The 22,450-nt window shown below is 44.3% G+C and overlaps 1 protein-coding gene across 5 annotated transcripts in view; it reads right to left on the bottom strand.

The window, feature by feature from the left end:
• The window catches only part of AOAH (acyloxyacyl hydrolase), a 77,854-nt gene extending 55,754 nt beyond the window's left edge, over positions 1-22,100 (bottom strand). For 3 of the 5 annotated variants that reach the window (XM_083826089.1, XM_083826090.1, XM_083826091.1), the window contains exons 1-5: positions 21,952-22,100; positions 20,964-21,118; positions 5,859-5,954; positions 1,725-1,785; positions 533-632 (exon numbers count right to left, since the gene is read on the bottom strand). In XM_083826089.1, coding sequence (XP_083682215.1) covers positions 533-632; positions 1,725-1,785; positions 5,859-5,954; positions 20,964-21,118; positions 21,952-22,085 — 546 coding nt within the window. In that variant the 5' untranslated portion in view covers positions 22,086-22,100. Of the gene's footprint in view, positions 1-532; positions 633-1,724; positions 1,786-5,858; positions 5,955-20,963; positions 21,119-21,413; positions 21,621-21,951 lie in introns of those variants that run through there. The other 2 variants (XM_083826092.1, XM_083826093.1) reach the window with 2 other exon arrangements.
• Between the last annotated feature and the right edge of the window lie 350 nt (positions 22,101-22,450).

Genomic DNA, 22,450 nt, shown 5'->3' with positions numbered 1-22,450 from the left:
CGTGGTAACTGCATACATTTCTAGCCTGTGGAAAAGGTCGTGCAAGTTAGCTTAAACCTCTCCCACAGCAGACCAAGCCAAGTCAAATAACCCCACATTTGTGGTGGGAAGCTAAGGCCCATGCAGGCTGTTACAGCTGATCAGACAATGCAGGATAACTTCTCATGCCATGGTAACGCAGGGGTATAGGTGAACTGCAGCTGAGTATCAGCTTGGGGGTTATTGCACTGCTTAACAATAAAGTCTGGAGATAATGAGTTTTTTTGGTCTACTCTCCCTCTCTGACCCAGGCTGGTAAAAGGAAGGTTGGCACTGTAATTCCCACTTTCTGACAGCCACATTGCTGACGCTCCAAACAGCATACTGTATACCTTCCATTCAGACAGGCATTTTCTGAAAGCATCCATATTAAAAATGTTGATTTTTTTTCCCCAGACAATGCACATGGCCTGGAAGCCTCTATACTTCTCAATCCCAGCTTAAGGAGCCATCCACAGCTCACAACTTTGAAAGAAGTCAAAAAGCAACTCACCTTGGGAGGAGGGTAAAGATGACAAAGTGGTTGTCCTGGATCCTGTTTACACAGCCTCAAGGAATGGCAGACCACATCAGCATTCATTTCCCTGTCTATGCTAAAGGAAATGGTGCAAAAACAGAGACAATTATGTTCTTTTGGGTGCTTGGAAGCAGAAGCTATTCCCATGGGAAGCTAAATCTCAGCACTACATGACAGCCTCAGCGCACTTCATCATAGCCCATAACCACTGCTCTGTGTACTGTTAAACCCTAAATAACTTTCTGCCATGGTATGCTACTCAGCATTTAAAATTGGATGACAAAAAAGCACTGCACTTGATATGCAGCACCTGAACCAAATGCATTATGACTCTTCTGTTTTTTAATCAATCAAAAGTCTGACAAAGATTTAAAGGTTAAAGTTAATGCATATGCAATTTGGCACACATGAATGTTCAGTCATTAACTCAGGAAAATAACCAGAAATCCTTCAAAGATCCTTAACCTTTAATCACCAAGCGCAAGTGCTAGGACTGTTTCCTTCTTTTTGGGACACACCTCTGCACCAATCAAGAATTAAATTAAAATGTTTGATTGGAGCACTTCTTAGTCCTGTAAGCACTTTGCAGTCCCTTGGCTAGTTTTAAAAATAAAAATAAAAACCCTAGGGAAGGAGAAGGTCTAGCAACAGCTCTGTTAATTAAACTAAGAACTTTCGAAGGGGAATAAAATGATCTATGTTATTTTTCTTTAATCACTTACATTACTTAGTGGGCTTCCCCAAGAGTGTGTATCAAGGTCAGGGCTAAGAGCATGTAGGAGCTGACAATTAGAAATCTTGATTAAAGATAAAAGGGAAAATGAGAGACAAGTGTTAACATAGTGGGACTCTGTTGAACCTGTCTTGCACACACAGGTTATTCAGATTCCTCCCTCAGCCAAACAAGCTGAATTTCAAAAGGTAATTACATCAGGTGGGCCTGATCTGAGAGGCAAATGCAGCATGAAAGTGGTTAGCAGCAGCAGCCTGTATTTATTCACTCAGGAACAGCTGTGCCAAATACCAAGCTGGAATTGCTCTCAAGCATCTCTGCTTTAGTAACCAGGTGATTTTAGGAACGGAAACCCTGCACTTCAGTCTGATAGTGCATCCATACTTCTGAAAGCACAAACTAAGCCAGGACTTGAGAAGATACAGGTATACTTACAGTTCGGCTATGTGAGGTCCGTAAAGTTCAGCAAGGACGTAACAGAAACCTTGAAGTTTTTCTAGAAAACATATGTTTTTAAAGTAACTCAGCACAGTGAAACTGGTTTAATGACAGTCAAAACACAGCAAGATTTGCTTTAGGTGAATGACGATTTATCTAAGAGAAATGTGTGTGACTGTGACCTCAGCATAGAACCAGAGAATGGGTGAACTCCTGAATTTCTGACCTAGGCTGGGATATGAAGCCCTTCTCTGGCTTTAGACAAGCCACATGGAAAAGACTGAAAAGAATAACAAGCATTTGCTAAACGTTCTGAGCATTGCATCACGTGAAAGCCAAAACAAATCATGAATGCTGCAGCATTTTCTGAGCAGTTTAAGCAAACTGTGATGGGCTTAAAAGAAGAAAAAAAACAAATAGATAAAGTGCAGCAAGTGATGAAGGACTTCACATTACTGCTGGAGCTGCCTCTGTGTCTCTGGGGGATTTTGCAAGGTAGAAGATCCTGCTTTGTATAGAGCAGGAGTAATAACATTCAGACAAATATTTGACACTTTGCATGTTGGTGCCTTTCACAGTCTCCAGCCATGTGCTGGCTCAGGGGTCTTTCTTGAATCTGGGTGCAGTGTGCCCTCCAGGCCCTGCAGAAGACAGCTCGTCAGAGATTTCTTTAAGGTACCGTTGCAAAAAAGCAGCCCCTCCACCACTTTACAACCCCTGAAAAGAGACTGTTTCCCAGCCTGAGCAGCCAGGATCTGGCTAACCATGCACGCGTCCTGCAGAGGAGGTGCTGTGCCTTGCCTGGGCAGCACTGCTGCTGGTAGAAGCCACCAAGAGGCTGGGTTGCACCAGCAAACTCACAGCTGGTGAAATTCCTGAGAGAAGTCATTTCCTCTTGCACATCCATGGCCCTGGCTGTGCTCACCCTAGAGAAACGAGGACACGGCCCTGGAAGGTGCAGCAGGGAGTGGAAGCACAATTTCCCCAGCACCCTCCTACTCATTCAGTGTTGCAGACAGCTCTTGTAACAGCAGCAGCTGATTTTTCTTATCCCATGCCAGATATTTTATTTCAATCAAGTTATTAGCTTCATTTCTTTGCCTTCTTTGCCACATAATACCTCTCTATTGGCTTTTTAGGAGCTATCTGCGAGTCAAAAATTGGTCTCCTGGCTGGAATTAGATTTTATTCTTGTTCACCTAAAAGGAAAGGCATCACAGACATCAATAACCCTGCATTTGGTATCATTTCTGATTACAGCACCCTTGGATGAGGCTGGCCAGTGGGGCTCCTGGCTCCCTCCGGCAGCCCACAGAAGGTGGCTGGCTTCCCCAGCCCGTCCCTGGGGCATCACAGGGGATGCTCTCCATGCAGGTTTCCCAAACCAGCTGATTTCCACAAGGTTTCTGGCCCCAGAGGAGCCAGAGAGCTGCCACAGCCAGCGCTGGAGGCTGCGAGGAGGGGAGGGTTTGGCTGGCCATCAGCTCTAGGGAGCTGGTGCTGGGGGCCTGCTGGCCAGGCACATTGCTAAGTGCTGATTTCCTTGTGCCCATGACAAGGTTGGCTTCTAGCTGCCCAAAGAGGGGACAAAGGGGAGAATGACTGGTGGTGAAAAGAGCTGCAATTATATAAGATTATTGTTGGACAAGTAGAGTCCTCTTGGAAGATGCCAATGCCATTCAGGCTTCCAACAAACAGACCTGAGCCACAAGTCGTGTTTACAGGACATGCCCTGTATTTGTGTGTCCACAAACCTCCTGAACTCACACAAGAAGAGGACGCTACAGAGAGAAAGCTCTTTTGGGAAGAAGCTGTGTAAGTCATAAAGGAGGGGAAAAGAAAGAAATGATGACAAATAATGTTGAATGTTCAGGGACAAGATAAGAGCTTAAACTAAACTAAACACTGGAGAATTTAGAGAAAAACTTTGAGGTGCTTGGCCAGAAGTAAGTATACTTCCTTCTCCACTGCTTCAGGGAAGAAATCCCCTAACTGCCTTGTTCTTACATGATAAAAAAATATTTATTTATTTATTTTTCCTCTATAGCTTTGTAGTGTTAGAAACACAAATCCTGGCTGAGTCCCAGAGGATAAATATTTGCAGGAAAGATGGTATTAATCATGTTGCCATTTCCACTCAAGCTCTGAGGTGTTTACACAGCAGTGGTTGACAGAAGCAGAGCATGACTTGGAGGCAACACCAAGGCAGACAGTCTCAAAGCACATTTCAGGTATCAGACACCTCTCTTTCATTCAGCAGAGAGCCAGGATCCAGGCAAACACATATTCTTGCTAACATCCCTTTTACCACAAATACTGCCCATTCCTCCAGACCTGTCGTTTCTGTCTGCTCCTTCACTGGTGATGTTACTGTTAATATTTTCATAGTTTTATTGTCACTCAAATCACATACATGGCACATACAAATATTTTCATGCCAGCATGTGACTGTCTTCTACACAGCCTATGGGATTGAGAGGGATTGGCTGTATTCCTCTCTTGTTCTTTAAACTGTTTTTGTTTTTGAACAGCATGTAACTGCACTGAAGACGTGATCCAACTCCCCTTCATTGCAATCAAAATTATGAGGCCCTTTAACAAAAAAAAAAAAAAGAGTGCTTATTCCCTTTTTGTCCCCAGAAAAATCTCATTGCCATCCATTTGTCACAGTTATTCTAACACCTAATTGTAGGCATGTGTCTAATAATGAAATGGTTCCTTCAGCAAAAATGGCATGGCCTGATTTAATAGGCTTGCTCCTCATGAGTATCCAAGCTTTTCTATTGTTTCAAGGAGCTAGAGGAAGCTGATGAATCCTGCTGGGCTACAGAGTTCACCTCCTAGGGGAGGATAAATTGGGTTACACAGTAGCTCCTGCACAATCCCTAGGATTTTTCACTCCTTTCAAGTTCAGGGTCATTTTTTTCTATTGGGTGTATCCATGCATCTCATAGAAGGTAACTGGATTATACAGCCTTAACTAAAGGGATAATAGGATTTTATGTGTGTGAAGAATGGCAGTTGAAAAGAAATATCTTGACATGTCAGCTGAACACAGTCCATGGAGTGAATCATGATCATAGACCTAGCATGTCATGTTTTAAAGAAGAAAATTGTATTTTAATATCAGGATCAGCGCTTCTAATTGCAACTTCATAGTTATGTGCCTATAATTTAAAACACTGAGGATATTACTTATGGAATAGAAATAAGATAAGCATCATTCTGTCAATGAATGATTTCCAGTAATTACCTCCCCACCTCATCCTGTATCAGGAAATAATGTCTTGGAAAGGAAGGAATTAATATTCTACATGCATCTTCCATGAAACTGAGGTCTATAGAACAAGATGGTTTCTCAGAGATACAATTCATGAAGGCCTATATAAATGGCTCTTTAATGTAGAATCCTAAGCAACCTTTTTGCATTCATAAAGTTAAAAAGATGACATTAATGGGAGATCTAGCTACTTAAATAGTTGTAGGATTGGTCTGTGAAGCACAAAGCTATTTTGGTATTCAAACTGTTCTCTATTTAGAGACGTGCTTGGACAGAGAGACTCCCTTGGGCAGATAAAATAAGAGCAAGAAAAGTGGGAGTCCACATATATTCATATGGAATAGCTCTCACTTTTGAAATTTTTCTCATCAGTTACATTTCAATAGCTTTTCTGTGCAGACCAAATGGTTCACATCTTATCATTGTCAACCTCAGCTAATTTTTGTGATTTTACAATAGTGGCTTCCTATCCATGCTGAAAATATTTTAATCTTCTCAGTTGTTATAAAGACCCGTAACAACAAGGAAGAGGAGTGGCTGGACATACATTGAATCTGACTATTTTTAAACTGTTAACAAAGAGACAAAGGGAGACAAAGAGCAGGGAGAAAGGGACTGACAGGCATGTGGGCATAATACAACCCCATTCACTGTAACTTTGGGACAAAATCCCAGCTCTGCTGAAGCCATGTTTTCCCTGCAGATAGCACCTGGCTATCTTTCAGCTACATTGATTTTAGATGCTGCACAAGAAGTGGCTAAGGCTTTTTCAGACTCAATGTGTGAATTTTTAATTAACAGAGAAATACAGCAGTACCGATGTAACATATGGCACATTATTTGGTACTTACCAGGTATGTAGTTGCACAGTCTCTCCACGGCTGCCTTTACTGTACTGTTGTGCCACTGTGCAAGCTGTTCAATCACAGAGACCACAAGCACACATCCTTCAAACAAACAAACAGAGTGAATACAGTTATCCCCATTGTGTGATGAAGCACCTTGTGCCACACTTCAGGTGTCATTGGGCATTTAATATCTTGACATGCTCCATGGCAGATGAGTGCTTGGGGTTTGGGGGGAGTGAATAACTGTAAATTTCTGACTTTATTCAAAAACATGTAGGTTATCAGAGAGACATGTCGATGTAAAAGGAAAGTGCAGAACAGTCTGGCTTTTACAGCACTGGACATTGCTGTTAAATAAAGGATTTTCCATCCTTTCAAGGATGAAAACCAAGGAGTGCAGTGGAGAGCTGCAGCTTACAGCTGTCTGCTTTGCCTCCTGCCCTCCTGGTACCTCTCACACAAAAAAGGACACATGTCTGTACCTGATGGGACTTCTTGTTCACACAAGCCACACAGAAAGCTACCAAAACTAAAAAATAAATGGGTGTTGTGGCTGCCTGAAGAAGAAATGTCATGGACCAGACGTGTGTGCTGACAGCCATGAAGCATCACACAACCACTGTGGCACCATTTCTTCTCAGGCTTTCCTCTGAAGACCAGTGGTGTTTGGCATGTGTAGGGCCATTAGGCCCAGCTAGCCATTTCCTAAAGCCAGAATGCCACTGGGTTCTTTTTGCTCTCCTATGGTTGTAAAGAAGCCATTTCCTCTGAACTACGAAGGTGATCATGTCACATCACTAATCTTGGTGTAAGCAGGAATAAAGCTTAGCTGCTGCTTGGAGTGGGTACAGCTGAGACCCAAGAGCTTACACATCATAGTAAGGTGTGATGCACTAATTTTCTGATACTTTTAAGATGAAGAAGGTTCAGTGTCATCTGCATATACAAATAATTCCAAATTCACACGATGACCATAACCCTCTCATTTCAGGCAGATTTTTAAATTGCTGTGAGCCGGCATTGCACTCTCTCTTTCTGCAGTGGCTCCATCGTTTTATTAAACAAACAAACAAACAAACAAAACACATTTGGTGATGTCAACTCTAACAAAAATAGTTACACTTCACAACAGGGAGTGTGAGGTCCCAGCCTGGACTCAGAGCCTGCGTAACACAGGTGGGTATCCCAGGCAGCCAGGAGACAGGGAGCCAGAAGGCCAATTTCCAGCAGCATGAATAAAGATTTCTCCTCAAAATCCCTGTAGCTGAACCTTCTTTCTTCCCTGGTACAAGGAATCTCAGCTCTCAAAATTGTCACTGACAAGTCCAGAAATGGAGGGAAGCTGCAACATTTAGAAGTGGATGAGGATCCATCTCTTTCCAGATCTCAAGAGAATTAATGTTTAGGTTTCTAGACTGGCACGACTCTTCTAAGTGAGCTTTTAAATTCCTACCAAGTGCCTATGTGCTATTAAATCAAAGTGGTATTTTTCAACATAAATAACTTCAATGCTCCTATGGATCAAGTGGCAAGTCAAAGAGGAGGTAGAATAATTGGAACTTGCAGTTCCAATATCTTTGATTTGTCTGTTACTCCTCCTGCACCAAAAACAGTAATTCAGTGGAAATTACAATGAACTTGCCACCTCTTTTGCAAAGATAAAAGCCCACTTCTCCATACTTATTAAACAAAACTCTCACTCAAAGTCCTCTGCAGAATTATTTATAAAGGATGCCATTACCTCTCATCAGCCTAGAAGAATAAGAGAGTATATGGAGACAGATTCAACCAAGAGAAAACCCCGAAACAAGTCATTCCTTCTTCTCTCAGCCCTGCAAAACACACAAGCTAGTCCAAGGAATTAAGTTAATTAAAAACACAATGGCTCATAAAGAGACTTCAGTTGTTTGCATGCAAGCCATGTCCTGCACTGGACCCACAGACAGAAAACAGACCCTGGTTTATTTGTGACAGTAGCATGGGCTCCATCACTTAGTGCTGAGACAGTGGTGCACATCCTCCAGACATCCTGCAAGGTGTGTGTTGCCTCTCTTGGTAGTTACAAGGCTGTATTATTAACATATGTAAGCAAATCAGAGACAAAATTACCTGTCCCCTGCCTTTTTACTGTGTCTGTTTTATTCATGAGGAGAGAGGCTCAGAAAAATTAAATGACCAAAATGATGCCTTAACCACAAAACATATTCTTTCCATGCCTTCCTTTCTTCTCTTACTAAGGTTGAGCTTTCATCTAAATATCTTGCTGTCTAGAAGTCAGAAAGACAAAAAGAAGTCCAAGAGGAAAGATAGAAACAAGGCAGTCCTTTGATATTTTCTGAAAAAAGAAAAAAAAAAAAAAACAGTTTCTATTGTTTTACCAATCATTGCTTAATGAAGCTATGAATGAGGACATACCAGTGATTAGCAGATATGAATCCAGGAGTCCTTGAGGGGTGAATATGAGAAGGAGAGAAGGAAACCCAGCACAGGAACAGGGGGCCCTGGCTGTGTCCAGCATTCTAAAAGTCTGTCTGCCACCTCCAGCATCCTCTGCAGGACCTCTGCATGCACCACCATGATGGAGCTCACAAATTGTCACCACTGGGAGAATGACGCTGCCTGCTGCCCCAACCACGAATGGCTCTGAGCTTGAACCAAAGCGGAGTTATTCACACTAAAGGCAGACTAAGCAGCTGGCCGAGAGATTGTCTCATTGTGAGGAAACAAAGAAGTTCCTCTCCTGTCTAATCAGCCATGGTCTCATTAACTCACATTTGTTATCACAGCCAGGTCTTCCCTCCTCTGCTAGGATCAGTGCAGACAAAGGGGCAGCGGAAGCACAGCCTGAGCAACGCTCAAAATCCAACAGGTTGTCCTGAGGATAAAAATACCCTTGGCGCTTCACTTTCCTCTGGAATACAGAAAGACAGCCTCCACTGAAGATGTAAGACATTTTCTCTCTCATGTTTGTCAAAGTACTGCAGAGGGGGGAAAATAGCTATTTTTGGTCCAGCTCTGCCAAATAGAAACAGAATACTTAATCACAAAAACAATCATTCAGGTAACCCTACTCAGGAAGAGGTCTCCTGGCAATTAAATGGAAGTTTTTCATGTTGATTAAGTCAGTCAGGCACTTCTGTGTCTATTGAACCAGGCCCAAAGGGAGATTTGCTTTGCCTGAGAATTAACAGAGTCATTTCTGAGATGGTGAAGTACTTAATGCAGTACCTTGGGCTACTGCATGCTAAATGAATATAAATAACAATAATGAATATAAATAACAATAATAGCCTGGCAACTTGGGAAAAACCCACGGAGCTGAACTTCAGGGTGTTTGCTCTCATAAACTCATCTTTACTGTCACACAGAGGATGCTAAAACCCCTCCCTGCTGCAGGCACCCATCAGCCACAACTTCATTCTTCGAGTGCTCCCCTTGAATGCAGTTTCTCCAGATGAAACACTGCACATGGCAGGACAAGCAGGTGAAGAAAGACTTGACTGATTTTCAAGGGGGTCTGCACTTCCAGTTAGAGGTGTCCTTAGCCTCAGATGCTGTGGCTCTTTGCTCCTCCTGGTCTGCTGGCACTTCTTATTGTCCCACCACAGGCCATGCCCCTGGTGACTTCAGAGCCCTTCCTCTAGACTGAGGTCATCAGGAGCAGCTCTTGGAGACTTTAAGTTACTCAGGAAAAGGAGGAACGTGTAAGGACTCACTCCAGTCCAGGGAGTCAACCCCACCCATGCTCCCTGATTTTTGGATAAAAAACACACTCTCCCCAGGGAGCAACTCAGATTTATTCTCTAGGAGAACCTATGTCCTGTGTTGGGCTATAGGTAAAGCCTCAAGGGGTTAGTGTCCATAAACTGAAGTTAACTCAGACTATCCTTGCTCCTACTACAAATCCTTGTTTCTCATCATATAGGACATCTTCCTCTGGATTTAGTGGTAGGAAAAGGATTCATGGCTGGCTGCAGCACAAGAAGCCACTACCCCCTAACAAAATCAACAGAAATGTCCCTGCATGCTAAGTAAGCAAATCATCAGAAATGCTAACAAGTTATCCTAACCTTTAAAAGGTCTTAATCCTGTAGGCTAAAAATGGAAAATAGCTAAAAATGACAGGGGGAAATCATATGTCTTCAACTGTGGAAATTTCACTGCTATAATTAAGTATGATTACTTGTGTGTGAGAATATAAACTTCTTAATACTCTGGGATCTGTAGAAAAGCACTTCCAGATCTGGACAGTCATTAGCAACTATTGCTTGCTTTTAATTTACTACATATTTACATGTGATTTATTTATCATTATGAGCTGGGCACATACAAAGCAATGTATCATAGAATGACTTGAGTTGGAAGGGACCTTAAAGATCACACAGTTCCAACCCCCTGCCATGGGCAGGGACACCTCCCACCTGACCAGGTTGCCCAAAGCCCCATTTGACCTCACCTTGAACACCTCCAGGAATGGGGCATCCACAGCTTCTCTGGGCAACCTGTCCCAGTGCCTCAACACCCTGAGCAAAGAATTTCCTTCTAGCATCTAATCTAAATCTCCCCTCTTTTAGTTTAAAACTATACCCACTTGTCCTATCACTATCTGCCCATGTAAAAAGTCACTCTTCATCTTTTTATAACCCCCCTTTAGGTACTGAAAGGACACAGTGAGGTCTCCCCGGAGCCTTTTCTTCTCCAGGCTGAACAGTCCCAGCTCTCTCAGACCTTCTTCACAGGAGAGGTGCTCCAGCCCTCTGATTATCCTCATGGCCCTCCTCTGGAACCATTCAAACAGCCCCACATCTTTCCTCTGCTGGGGGCTCCAGACCTGGAAGCAGTATTCCAAGTGGGGCCGCACAATCCCCCTCACAAGGGGCACAATCACTTCCCTCACCCTGCTGGCCACCCCTCTGTTGATGCAGCTCAGGATGCAGTTGGCCTTCTGGGCTGCAAGCATGCACTGCTGGCTTGTGTAGAGCTTTTCATCCACCAGAACTCCCAAGTCCTTCTCTGCAGGGCTGCTCTCAATGAGTTCTTCTCCCAGTCTGTTCTCATGTCTGGGATTGCCCCGACCCAGGTGCAGCACCTTGCACTTGGACTTGTTGAATCTCATTAGGTTCACATGGGCCCACTTATCTAGCTTGTCCAGGTCCCTTTGGATGGCATCCCTTCCTTCTGGTATATCAACTGCACTGCTCAGCTTGGTGTCATCTGCAAACTTGCTGAGGGTGCACTTGACTCCACTGTCTATGTCATTAACAAAGATATTAAACTGCACTGGTCCCAAGACAGACCCCTGAGGAACACCACTTGTCACTGGCCTCCACCTGGACATAGAGCTGTTGACTGCAACTCAGTTTGCCCAGCAGGCAAACTGATGGCTCAGCCATCCCCTTTTCCTGCCTTCCCTGCTTGATTTCTTACACATGAGGATTGAGAGCTCTTGCACTCTAAGTGTTCTTAAAGAGTTGCCAGCTCTGATCAGTTGCTCTGTCACCAAGGTCAGTGTCCCATGGGGTCTCATCCACTAATTCTTTAAATAGCTGGGAATTTGGTCTCCTAATGTTCATGGTCCCGACTTTGCTCTATGCCGGGCCCATATTCCTCAGATCACAAACTCAGCCATGGTGTGGTTGCTGCAGCCCAGGCTGCCTCCAGTCTCAGCCTCGTTAACGAGTTTGTCTGTGTTGGGGAGCACCAGGCCCAGCAATGCTTCTCCTCTGGCTGGTTTGCCACAAACCTGGGCCTTGAAGTTACCCTTAGTGCACCGCAGGAGTCTCCTGAGTTGCTTGCAGTCTGCTGTGCTGCTCTCCCAGCAGACGTCCAGGGGTCGAGGTCCACGTCCAGGTGAGAGCCTGCGGGCACAACGCTTCTTGTAGCTGAAGCAGGAAGGCCTCAGCAACAGGCTCCCCTCGGCCAGGCAGCTGCCCACAACGCTCTTGCCCCACTTGCTCAGGTGAACCCCATCCAGTGTCAGCATGCCCAGTCTCTCAAAGGTGCGTCTGAGATCGTAGAACCCAAACCCCTGAGTATGGCACTAGCCATGCAGCAAATTGTTCACCTGATCCATCCATCTCCTTCTTTTGGGGTCCCAGACTCCAACTGGGAGGATAGAGAACAGTACCTGTGCTCCTGATCCCTTCAACATCTTTCTGAGGGACACAGAACCCTTTTTGATATTTCAGAGTCACCTCACTGCAGCCTTATTCAACCCTACATGAAAAAGTAGGGATGGGTTTTAGCTCCTTGGCTTTACCAGGCTTGGTAGCCTCTTCGTGATATCATGACTGTGGGTTCCCAGCAGGCAGCAAACATCTCTGGAGAGATTGTCCAGATGGCAAATTGGTGCTTCAGTGCCTCTCAGCAAGGAATGTCCAATCACTAACACCCTTCACCCTAGGGCAGTTTCCTGGACTTCCCTGCAGTGTAGGGTCTGGTCTGGGTCTGGGTAGATAGGCTTCATAATCAAAGATGATGAAAAGCTCAACTTTTCTTTTTTGTAGTTGCATACGAATTTCGTTAGAAACAAGTTTCAAGAAATTGACTTTGCTGTCACACTTCAATAACAGGTTTCAACACCTTGCCAGGCTGAAGGATGTTTTCTCTGGAAGAAATTCATTGGTGGTATAATGCCTACCAGCCATTAGAAACTAGACTTTGGTATTAATAAAACACTTGTCTCTTTTAGTGGTAGTTTGTCCCATCTGCTATTAATTTCTGAAGAGATAAGAGAGAACCATAACCATTTTGCTCAGCAGCAGTAATCTGAAAATACACATCAGGAAGTACTTCTCCCTGTGTATTTGAAAATAGCATGTAATAATAAAATGATGTTTCCAATACTCTTGGAAAAAAAAATCATACCCCAATAATAAAATCAGAGCTAGAGATTCACTTCCTAGCCACAAAGCCTCTGGCAGTTTGAACAGACTATTTAACTTAATCCACTTCTGCTGCACATGTTTGAAAGGATCTATAATTAGAATTATACCTTCAGATGTCAAGGAGTGTCTGGATGCTGAGAGATGCTTTTCTGAGTTTTGGATTTGTGGATATTTTTGTCCTGTTAAATGGATTTCTGGCACCTAGCACATCCTCCTTTGCCATTTTTTGCTCATGCTCGTGAGTGTTGGAGTCTTTTCTTGCCCATCCAGCCATATCACCATTCCCCAGCTATAAATTAGCTGTACCCCTGAAGCACAAGAAGGAAATAAGCCAAGAAAAGTGGCCTTGGACACAAATAGCTCTCCACAAGCCCTGCCCACTAGGCTGTAGTTACCCTGCCTGCTCCCTGTGTGGCAGGAGCTGGAGCCTCACTTGGTGAACAGGCCTCTGCCTCAAATACCTGTCTGCAGCAGTAAAGCCCCTGTAAAAACAAATCCATCTATCACATTCCTGGTTCTATATAGAAGACGAAAGTTTTCATGAAACATGGGCTTCACTTCTTCCATTTCGGACGATCATTTCATGTTGTGGGTTCCAGTACATCTTTTAAAATGAATTATACAGAGGTCGAGTTCCCAGAGGTAGTCTACAAAGTGTATCAGATCATATTGTGACTTCTCATGCTGATGCTAATGTTCTGGAGTAAAAACATCTCTTTCCTAATTTGCCTAATCCAGGTCCAGTTCAACCCCAAATAAGGCATTCCTATTTGAAATGAGTGTGGGGAGCTAATTAGAAGTCAGCAGGTCTACTGTTTTCTCCCCTGAGATGGGGAACAAAACTGTACATGGGTACTCCAGGTGCAGACAGACCATGGATATTCAATGCCCAATACAGGAAAGATTTCTTTTCCACTATATATACCTTTCCTAATACTTCCCCATACCCATTTTGCATTCTACTGCTGCTTCTGAGCACTGAGCTGATACCTTCAAAGAACAACCCATTGAAATCTCTGGATTTCCTTCCAGCATGCAAATAGTCAGCTCAACAGATGTAAGTGTATAAGCAAAGTTAGGATTGTTATTTTCCATGTGCATCTGCAGCGTTTGTTGCTTTGAAAGACTATTTAGAAAGGGATGTGACTATGAAAGTCTTTTAACTCAGACTTTGTTTCTTATTCCATTCACAGTTAGAGGTATTGTATTTCATAGAGATACTGATGTGATGGAATATAATTATAGGTATCTGTATTCTAATATGTTGGTGTATACAAGACCTTTTTTGCCATAAATTTGCCAAGTGTCATAAAATATCCTGAAAATGCTAAATGGTATAGTACTCCCAAAACTGACACTGGGCATAAAATCACATATAGTATACTGGGTAAAGATGTTTTTGAAATTTTGATGTCAATATAGCAGTATCTCAAGTGTATCATAGCTCTGTAACAAAAATAGCTAACCCTGGAATATCAATTATCATTTCTGTTGCTCATGCCTCTGCAGCTCATGCAACAGCAGTAAGACACTTTAGACCCTGAGCTTCAGAGCTCTACTCATTCATTACTGTTTCCTTAAGACGTCCTATGAGGACTCTGATATCGTTACGCTGGTACAGAAAATTTAGTTTCCATCTAGTGGAACACTCTGGTATCTATACCTGCCAGCTAAATGCATCCCTGGTGTTTCCTGTAGTATACTTTAAAGAGCCCTATTTAACAAGATCTATAACCCCAGGCATTTCCAATGGAAAATTACTTTAATTAATTAAAAAAATGTATGTGTGCCATTAACATATTTTTCATTTTCAAATCTGGGAAGAGTATTAAAAATGTACTGAAGCCTGAATGGTGGCAGAGGCAGTTTTATTATCTCTTGACATTGGGACTGTTCCCTTGTCCTGTGCCAAACAGTAAGCCACATGGATAATTTCATCCAGTCTTCAAAGATTTGACCATTTTAAGATTTGGAATGCACAAAACTTGTTTCAGATGTACAGTTCCTAAAAGCACTGAAAATGATTGCCTTAAATATAAGCAGGTTGTTCTGAAGTTCTGTGTAGGGCTAACATATGAACAGGAGTGGGAGGCACACATGTTGTGGCAATCAGCAATCAAACAGACAATACTAAATAAATAAGATTAAAGAAAACATATACTAAAGGCAAGCATCAGTGACATACAAGACTACCCATGTCTGTATATGCACATATATGTGTGTGTATTTACACCCAAATGTACGTATTTAGGTAGGTATGCAAAGCACACCTTTTTATTGAGATCAGTAGATATATTTACATTTTAGAGTCATAAACTTTCAATAGGACTTGGGGTGATCTTGAAAATTAAATTTTTACCATCAGTTGTTGAAAAATACAAATTGCTGTAGAAAATATTTCCTTTTTAAGAGTTGCTTTCATATCTTCCGCACTACTCATGCCTGTGGTTTTTCTGTCCGAAGAACAATCGTAGCAAAAAAGGCTGCAGTTAAATTTGCTATTTATTGCTGATCATCAGACAAAGTTTTGCTGCTGTGTTAACTGACCAATGTCAGTGAAGTGAACAGAGGTGCTGCAGCTTGATACCGAGTTAACTGCAATCGAAACCAAGCCCAGACTTTCAGTGAGATCCATCGTGGTGCTACACCGATATCGGGCATGGCCTTTTTACAGGACTCATCGAGGTGTGTATTATAGGTGCTGTCATGGTGCCTCCCCAGACAATATGCACACATCCGCTTTGTCTGAGCGTGGTGATGAAAAGCCTTCAGCCCCCTTTGGCGAATCCCACTGCATAAAGTTTTTGGGAGCTCCAAATTCCACTGGTCCTGCTGCCACTCTGCGGGCGTATTTCATCCCCGCATCCACACACAGCTAGACAGAGGCGAGCTGCTGGGGACATCGACTATCACACAAATCAACACAGGTGGGAGCTGGTGTTTTGTACAGCTGGGCAGCTCCGAAACATCCATTTTTTAATATAACCGGAGCTGAAAATATGTTTGAAAACCACACATCTTCATACATTAGGAATTACATTCTCATGGGTGAACGGAAGAGGTAACCCATGAAGGTTACTGAGAACGGCATTATATTGAGCACAAAGGCAGTGAAATTTGCTTCCCTGGCTGCTGACCCACAGGATCTCACTTTGCTAGCAAAGAAGATGGAAAGCGCTGCTGTCCGGGTGTATCGAGCACTTCCTGACTAATAGCCTCATTCCAAAAAGGGCAGCCAAAGTTAATCGGCAAAAAGAGCAGGGCAGCCTGCTGCTGGGGAGAAAATAAATAAACTCTGCTATTTGCAAATGATGCTTGCAGTCACACAAGAGAGAGCCAGAAACGCCGTCCGGGAAGAAGCCATCCTACACACACCTCTAGTCTAGCAGCTAATCAATGGTGTCCGTGCTGTTCCTAAGGGACAGGGTAGACACAGAAATGTTAAGACCTCTAATGAGGTCTTCTACGGCCTCCTCAGGAACTGATGACAGTGCTTACTTATTGTTACCACTGGAATACACTCTTCCTAACCTGAATGCCCCTAATCTGAATAGTATTTATTTCCATTATTTATTGCTGTGTCTGTTAGGATCCTGGAGGATAAATCACCCCTTTAATGTTTTTGAGAACAGATTTAACATCTTTTCTCAAGTTTGTCCTCTCTAGACTAATTAACTCCAATTTATTCAATCATGCTTTATAGTTTATGTTTGTTTTCCTCTGAAATCTCCAGTCACTCTGCTTCATTCTTGATGCACAGCCCCAAAAGGGAATGCAGAAATTCCTCAGGGGCTTTGTCAGTGCTGAGAAAGGTAGTGGGTTACTTCACATGTCTTGCAAGCTAACTCCTGTTCACGCATCTTGGTGTCTGCAGTGTGTGCGTTCATCCTGACAGCATGCCATCATTGTGCCACTACAAGCCCAGATGATCTTCCCTGGGGATGCTACCTAGCCAGCCATTCCTCATCTGCATACCTGTGTTGAAATAATTTTTTTTTTTTTTTGTGGGACAACTACTCCAAGTTTTCAAGACTGTTTTGAATATAATCCTGCCCTACACTATACTTGCAAGCCTTCTCAGTTTTATCTGAGCTATTAATTTAATACCACTCTATTATCCAGGCTAAACAAAATATGGAATGATAGTACATTCAAAGTTGAGGTCTAAGAAAGATCTGATTTTGTACATCCTTCCGCATAGGGAGTGGGCCATTTGTAATTACTCTCTGAACAAGGCCATTCACCAGTTTTATTGTGCTGTGTAGAAACTTAATCAGTGTCACACAACTCTCAGCCATCAGATTAGTGCTGAGGTGGTTCCAAAAGCCTTACTAAAATCAAGCTATATCATCTACTGCTTCTTCTGTGTCTACATGCTCTTATCCTGTCATCAGAGAAAATTAGGTTGGTCTGACACTGATTCTCCTTGATAAATCATTAGGCTCTTATTCATATTTATTTTTGAAAGGTGCTTTGAAAAAATTTTGATTAATTACTGCATGAGTTTTCCAGGAATTGATGCTTAACTGACCTACAGTTCCCCGAATTTCCTTTTTTCACCATTTTGAAGAGATGAATGCAGCAGTTCCTTCCTGTCTTTCAGCATCTCCCCTGTTTTCCAGGGCAACTTCTGCCTCTCCTGAGGGTGCTTCAGACACTTCTGGATGAATTTGACTTTGTTAGAGTACAGGACAATTTGCAGACACTTTAAGGGCTCTGTCATAATTCAGAAGGGGAATAAAACCTTTACAACAGTTTCAGAAATAGTATATAAATAATGAACATCATCTTACATATAAAGAAATATTAACATTGGCATTACTAGTTACTGGGGGTTACTGTACTATCTTTGGGTACATTAGCATTAGCTTAAGTAAACGTTTACTTGCCTCGTGAAATGGGTGGTATTTTCCTCATTTAACAGATGGGAAATGTCAAAGGCCTGAGCTGAGTATTCAAAGGTCACACTCATACTTAATTCCTGAGAGAAAAACACACAGCATCTTGCTCTCCGGATGCCCCAATGAAACTCTCAGGCTGCTTCTAGCAAGAGGTTTTCTAGGTCTTGTCCTGAAGAAATCCCTTAAGACATACTGCCAATTAAAAACAAACCCAGAAACTAAAACCAAATCTAGCATCCAGCTCCCAAAACAGTGCACAGACCATAAACTCACTGTCTTTGCATGAGGAAAAAACATCTTCATGGGTATTCACATAGAGGAAAACGTATGAAAGCCATTTCACCTGTCATTAGGACAAAGCAGAAGAGTGTATCACATGCAAAGCCTGCAAGAAGACCAGAGGGAGAACCTGAGCTGGTTTCACTATATGCAGAAGAGGGAGCATTTCCCCAGCCTGGGGAGGCAGGAGACAGCTTTCATGGATGGAGAAAAGAGACTGTCAGGTGCTGGGAAGCTTTCTCTGAAGACAGGACCAAGGAAAGACCATGTGGAAGCTCTGCTCTCTAGTACCTATTTAAAAGAAGGTTGGAGATGTTTAGGAATTACTTAGGAGCACTGGATCCGATCTCAAGGCCAAGAGGATTATCACCAGGTCCTTGCCCCCTTTTTTCCATAATTCTAAAAGGCAGCAGCATTAAATCCCTTTCTAGGGGGAGCATGTTCCAGATGCTTTTTTTTTATACCAAGTCAATTGTGAAAAGTCGTTCTTTGAATGAAGCAGCCTTTTTATATTTTTTTTTTCCCCAGGAAAATGCATCAAAAATGACCCAGCCGTTTCCCCAGTATGACCAGAACATCCTGGGGGAGGTGGTGCCTACCCAGGGAGTGCCGCTAGCAAGGGGAGCAGAAAAAGGGTGACCAAATTGTAACACATTCAGCTGGGGTACCAGAGCTGTACTTTGCTCTCCCATCATATAATTTCTACATACTTCTTCAAGGTGGGTGCTACTTTCAGTGGAAAGATTTTATGGAAAATATTTTCTGTGTTTTGTAACTGAAAGAGCATCTATTTCCTCACTGGCACTGGCTATTAACATAGTAATCTCCATCACGTGGGTTGTGCACACAGAGCAGTGCTCAGAAATGACTATTCAATGTGCAGACACCTCATTTCACTTACAAAAAAAATAAATGAGACAAATGTTTTCAAAAGATTAGCCCCCTGACCAAGCATTTAATTGAGAAAGTCCATTTCTTCAAGAAAAACTCCTCTACGTTTCGCAGTAGGCGTCTCTAATGTTAAAAATGCTGCCTTGGTCTATATGGCCAAAAAGTCAGCGGAAGTTCTCACAACTCTCTTCTGATGCCTTCCCAGACAGAAAACTGAGCTAACAGGGTCTGTGGTCAAGCTGTTGAAAGGAAATCACACTTGCTCTCCCAGAGATGTGGTGCATCTCGACTTCATTTCTGCTCTGAGGAGGGCTGGCCACCAAACCAGACGCTACCCCTGCTCCAGTGCAACCACCACCCCTGTCCCCTTTGTGAAAGGGAAGAGGCACAGGCAGCTCGTCCTCCTTTCCAAGAGCTAGCCAAGAGAGCAGCTAACCCACAAAGCCCTGGGGTGATCGCTGGGCCTAGATCACAGCCAGCGTGCCTGTGGGCACCAGCCCTGCCTCGTGCCACTTCAATGCCCTGCAGGCTTCTCTCTTGTGGCTTACAGGAGTGGTGAAAGTCTCTGGGGGCCATTTAGGGCTTTTGAGCCTCGATGGGGCAACTAGGTGCTCATGAAGTAGCTCGAAAGGGCAGACAACACTCAGATCTGAAATTTTAAAAATTCAGCTACAATAATCCTAGGGGAAGCATGCTCACCTTTTCCTCCGTGCCATTAAAAATGCAGCTGACTAAAGATCTGGCCATTAAAAAGCACCACTTCCCTCTCACTACCTGTTCCAGCAGCAGCGGTCCCAGGCAGCCATTTCTGCTTTTCGCCACTTGCTTTCATTTTCTGGCTGGCAGCTGAGCCCTGGCTGGGGCTACTCGAGTCCCAGCACCATGACTTCACTCTGCTTTCCATTCACCCTGCCTGAGCGCTGCTCAGACCCACACTTTGGGTGGCTTGGGAGCATGGGAAACAAACAAACAACGACAACAACAAAATTTCAATCGAGCTTAGAATTATTTCTAATTGTGTTCCTTGAGACACAATGAAAATAATTTTTGGTTAAAATATTGCCTTCTGAGGCATGGAGAACTGCAACGTGATTTATGTTTACGGCACAAAAATGCCCCGAAAGATAAAAAAAGACAATATAAAACATTGGGTCATAAAGTTAACTGATGGATGTGGTTTATACATTTGTGTGCATGAAAGATGCAAGCCGCCACATCCCTCTAGGCATACAGAGTGTCGCACCGACAGCCCTCCTGACGCAGAGATACCCCCAGGTCACGCTGACACTGGCGTCACCAGTTCTGCTTTGGGAAGAAATTAGTCAGGAGTGTCAGGGCTGCACAATGCTCCCAGCCACAGCTGCTGTGGAGATCCTCACAGGCATGTTGGTACTGTGGGAGGGGGCTGCCAAAACGTACCCCCCCCCCGCCCCAGCCGGGCTGCCACAGTCCTGTTCAGGGAGCACATGGGAAGTGCAGATGCACTCGTGAGAAGGAGAGATGGGAGGAAGAAGCCCTGGCAGTTTGTTGGCTGCCAGCGACCACAGCAGATGGGACTACCCTGGTGTCCCCCTCTGCTGGCACCCCTTGGCCCCAAAACCAGCACAGGGATCAGCCATGCCGGCAGGTCCTGGGGAATTTCAGCTGCAGCATGCGAGCACCTTGGGCAACAACCTTCCAGGCCTTTCTCTGTGGCCCAAGCAAGGACCAGCTACTCTCAAGAGTGGTCTCCTGGGAAACGGAATCACCGAGGAGACCCTACATGAGCCGGGGGACAGCGTGTCCTCCTGTGGCTACACACTACACAGACTGACCCACAACTAGCATCAGGAACTGCCACCACCACCTGTTTTCCAGGTCCCAGACCTATAAATGCTGAAGCCAGAGCTTCAGACACCATTCCCTGTAGAGCAAAAAAAACGTGAACTTTGGGAAGCAGCCGCTCAAAAACAATATCATAAAACAACTCCAGACCCCACACTGGCCTTGCAACATCTTAAGTGACAATTTCGCCAAAGACTTTGAGTATTTTGCAGTACAGCTGTAGGAACAGATAAAGGAGTGATTTACGATGTGCACAGCAGTGCTCTGCTCACCAGTGCCGTAACAAATGAACTAGCCGGGCAGGCAAACAGAGCCTGCATACATACCGACACAGGTGTGTCCTTTGTACAGCCCGGAGGGGAGCAAAGGGGGCAGTGAGTCGTCTCCGCTGGGCAGAGGGGAGCAAGAGGCAGCCTTCAGCAGCAGCAGCAGCCAGAGGATGCAGAATAAATTAAGAAATGTCTGCCTAGAGGCCCTCATCCTAAGGAAAGAGAGAGAAAAAAAAAAAAAAAAGAAAAACAACAATCAGATGGGAAGAGCGCACGTGCACCTGCATTCCCTTAATGTGCGGGGAGCATCCTGCATCCCTGTCGCACTGGCAGCTCCCGTGGGGTGTAAAATATGATGCAGGGCTGCTCCCCGGCCTGCCCCTACGGGACGCAGGGAGCACCCCACACTCACCCCATGGCCATGGTGAGGGGGGTATGTCCCTGCGGCCCCAGCTGCTCTCCGCACCCCCCCATGGCCCCGCGGCCCCGCTTGCAGCTCTTCCCAACCTGCCGGCCTGGCGGGACAAAGAGGGTTGCCTGAGCAGCTCTGGCTCAGCGCTCTCGCTTCTCCTGCGCCAGCAGCGGGTGACTAACGACCTTAAAACCACAGTAGCTGCCGGAGCCACTCAGCATTAATAACGCAAGACACTCCCCTGAGCAACTAGTGTTGCAAAAAGAAAACAACCCACAAAACCCTTCCCCCCCACCCCAGCACTCCTCTGCCTTCCTCCGCTCAGATAAGTAAATAAATAAATACTCTCCTGCTTCTTTAGAGCAGGGTTTCCATACGGGAGGATGGGATAAAAATAAAATTAAAAAAAATAACAGAAAGAGGCTGCTGGTGGCAGAGACCGAGTCAGGAGGATGGGCTGGCAGCTGCTGGCGCAATGGCAACAGTGGGAGCGAAGTGAGCTGCATCTCTGGGAGCGGGCTGGGGCAGCCCTGCTCCCACCAGCCTTGTGTGCATCCGCCAGCTGCCTACGAGGTTTGGAAATGCTGATCTTTCCCTGTTCGGGCAGGCACAACAGCTAAAGGGTTTTCCTGCCTGTGTTGTTCTCCCAGACGAGGCTGCAGCCAGCCGTTCCCTGGCCTGAAGGCTTGTAGTCGGCTCTCCCAGATGTGGGCAGGCTTTCGCTGCAGGACGCTGAAGTGCGATGAGGAGCCTGTCTCATTTGGCATCTCTACAGACTTCCCAGGCATAATTAAAGCAGACTCGTAAACGGTGCTGTAAAGGGAAACACAGATAATATAAATCAGCAGTTTCTCATCTTTAAAATCAATGATTCCCTGCCAAATCCTCAGCCACTCCTGCAGATCAATATGACCCCACAGCAATCATGTCATCTCTAGTATTTAACATGGTTTTTGTGAATGGCTTCTTAAGGTTTCTCTTCAGCGGGAGCCCAACCTAAGGCGCTTTCAGAGATGGTCACTGAAAGTCTGCCTCAGCTCTGGGGAACAATTTGCCTTGTGGTCCACAGTTTTGTAATCCAGTGGCTCTGGAAAAAAAAAAAAAAAAAAAAAAAAAAGGTTAACAATTTCAA

This window comes from Anser anser (genome assembly GCF_964211835.1).
Source record: "Anser anser genome assembly, chromosome: 2".
NCBI lineage: Eukaryota > Metazoa > Chordata > Aves > Anseriformes > Anatidae > Anser > Anser anser.
Note: the sequence above shows the minus strand (reverse complement) of the source record. Positions and strands in the feature narration are given on the sequence as shown.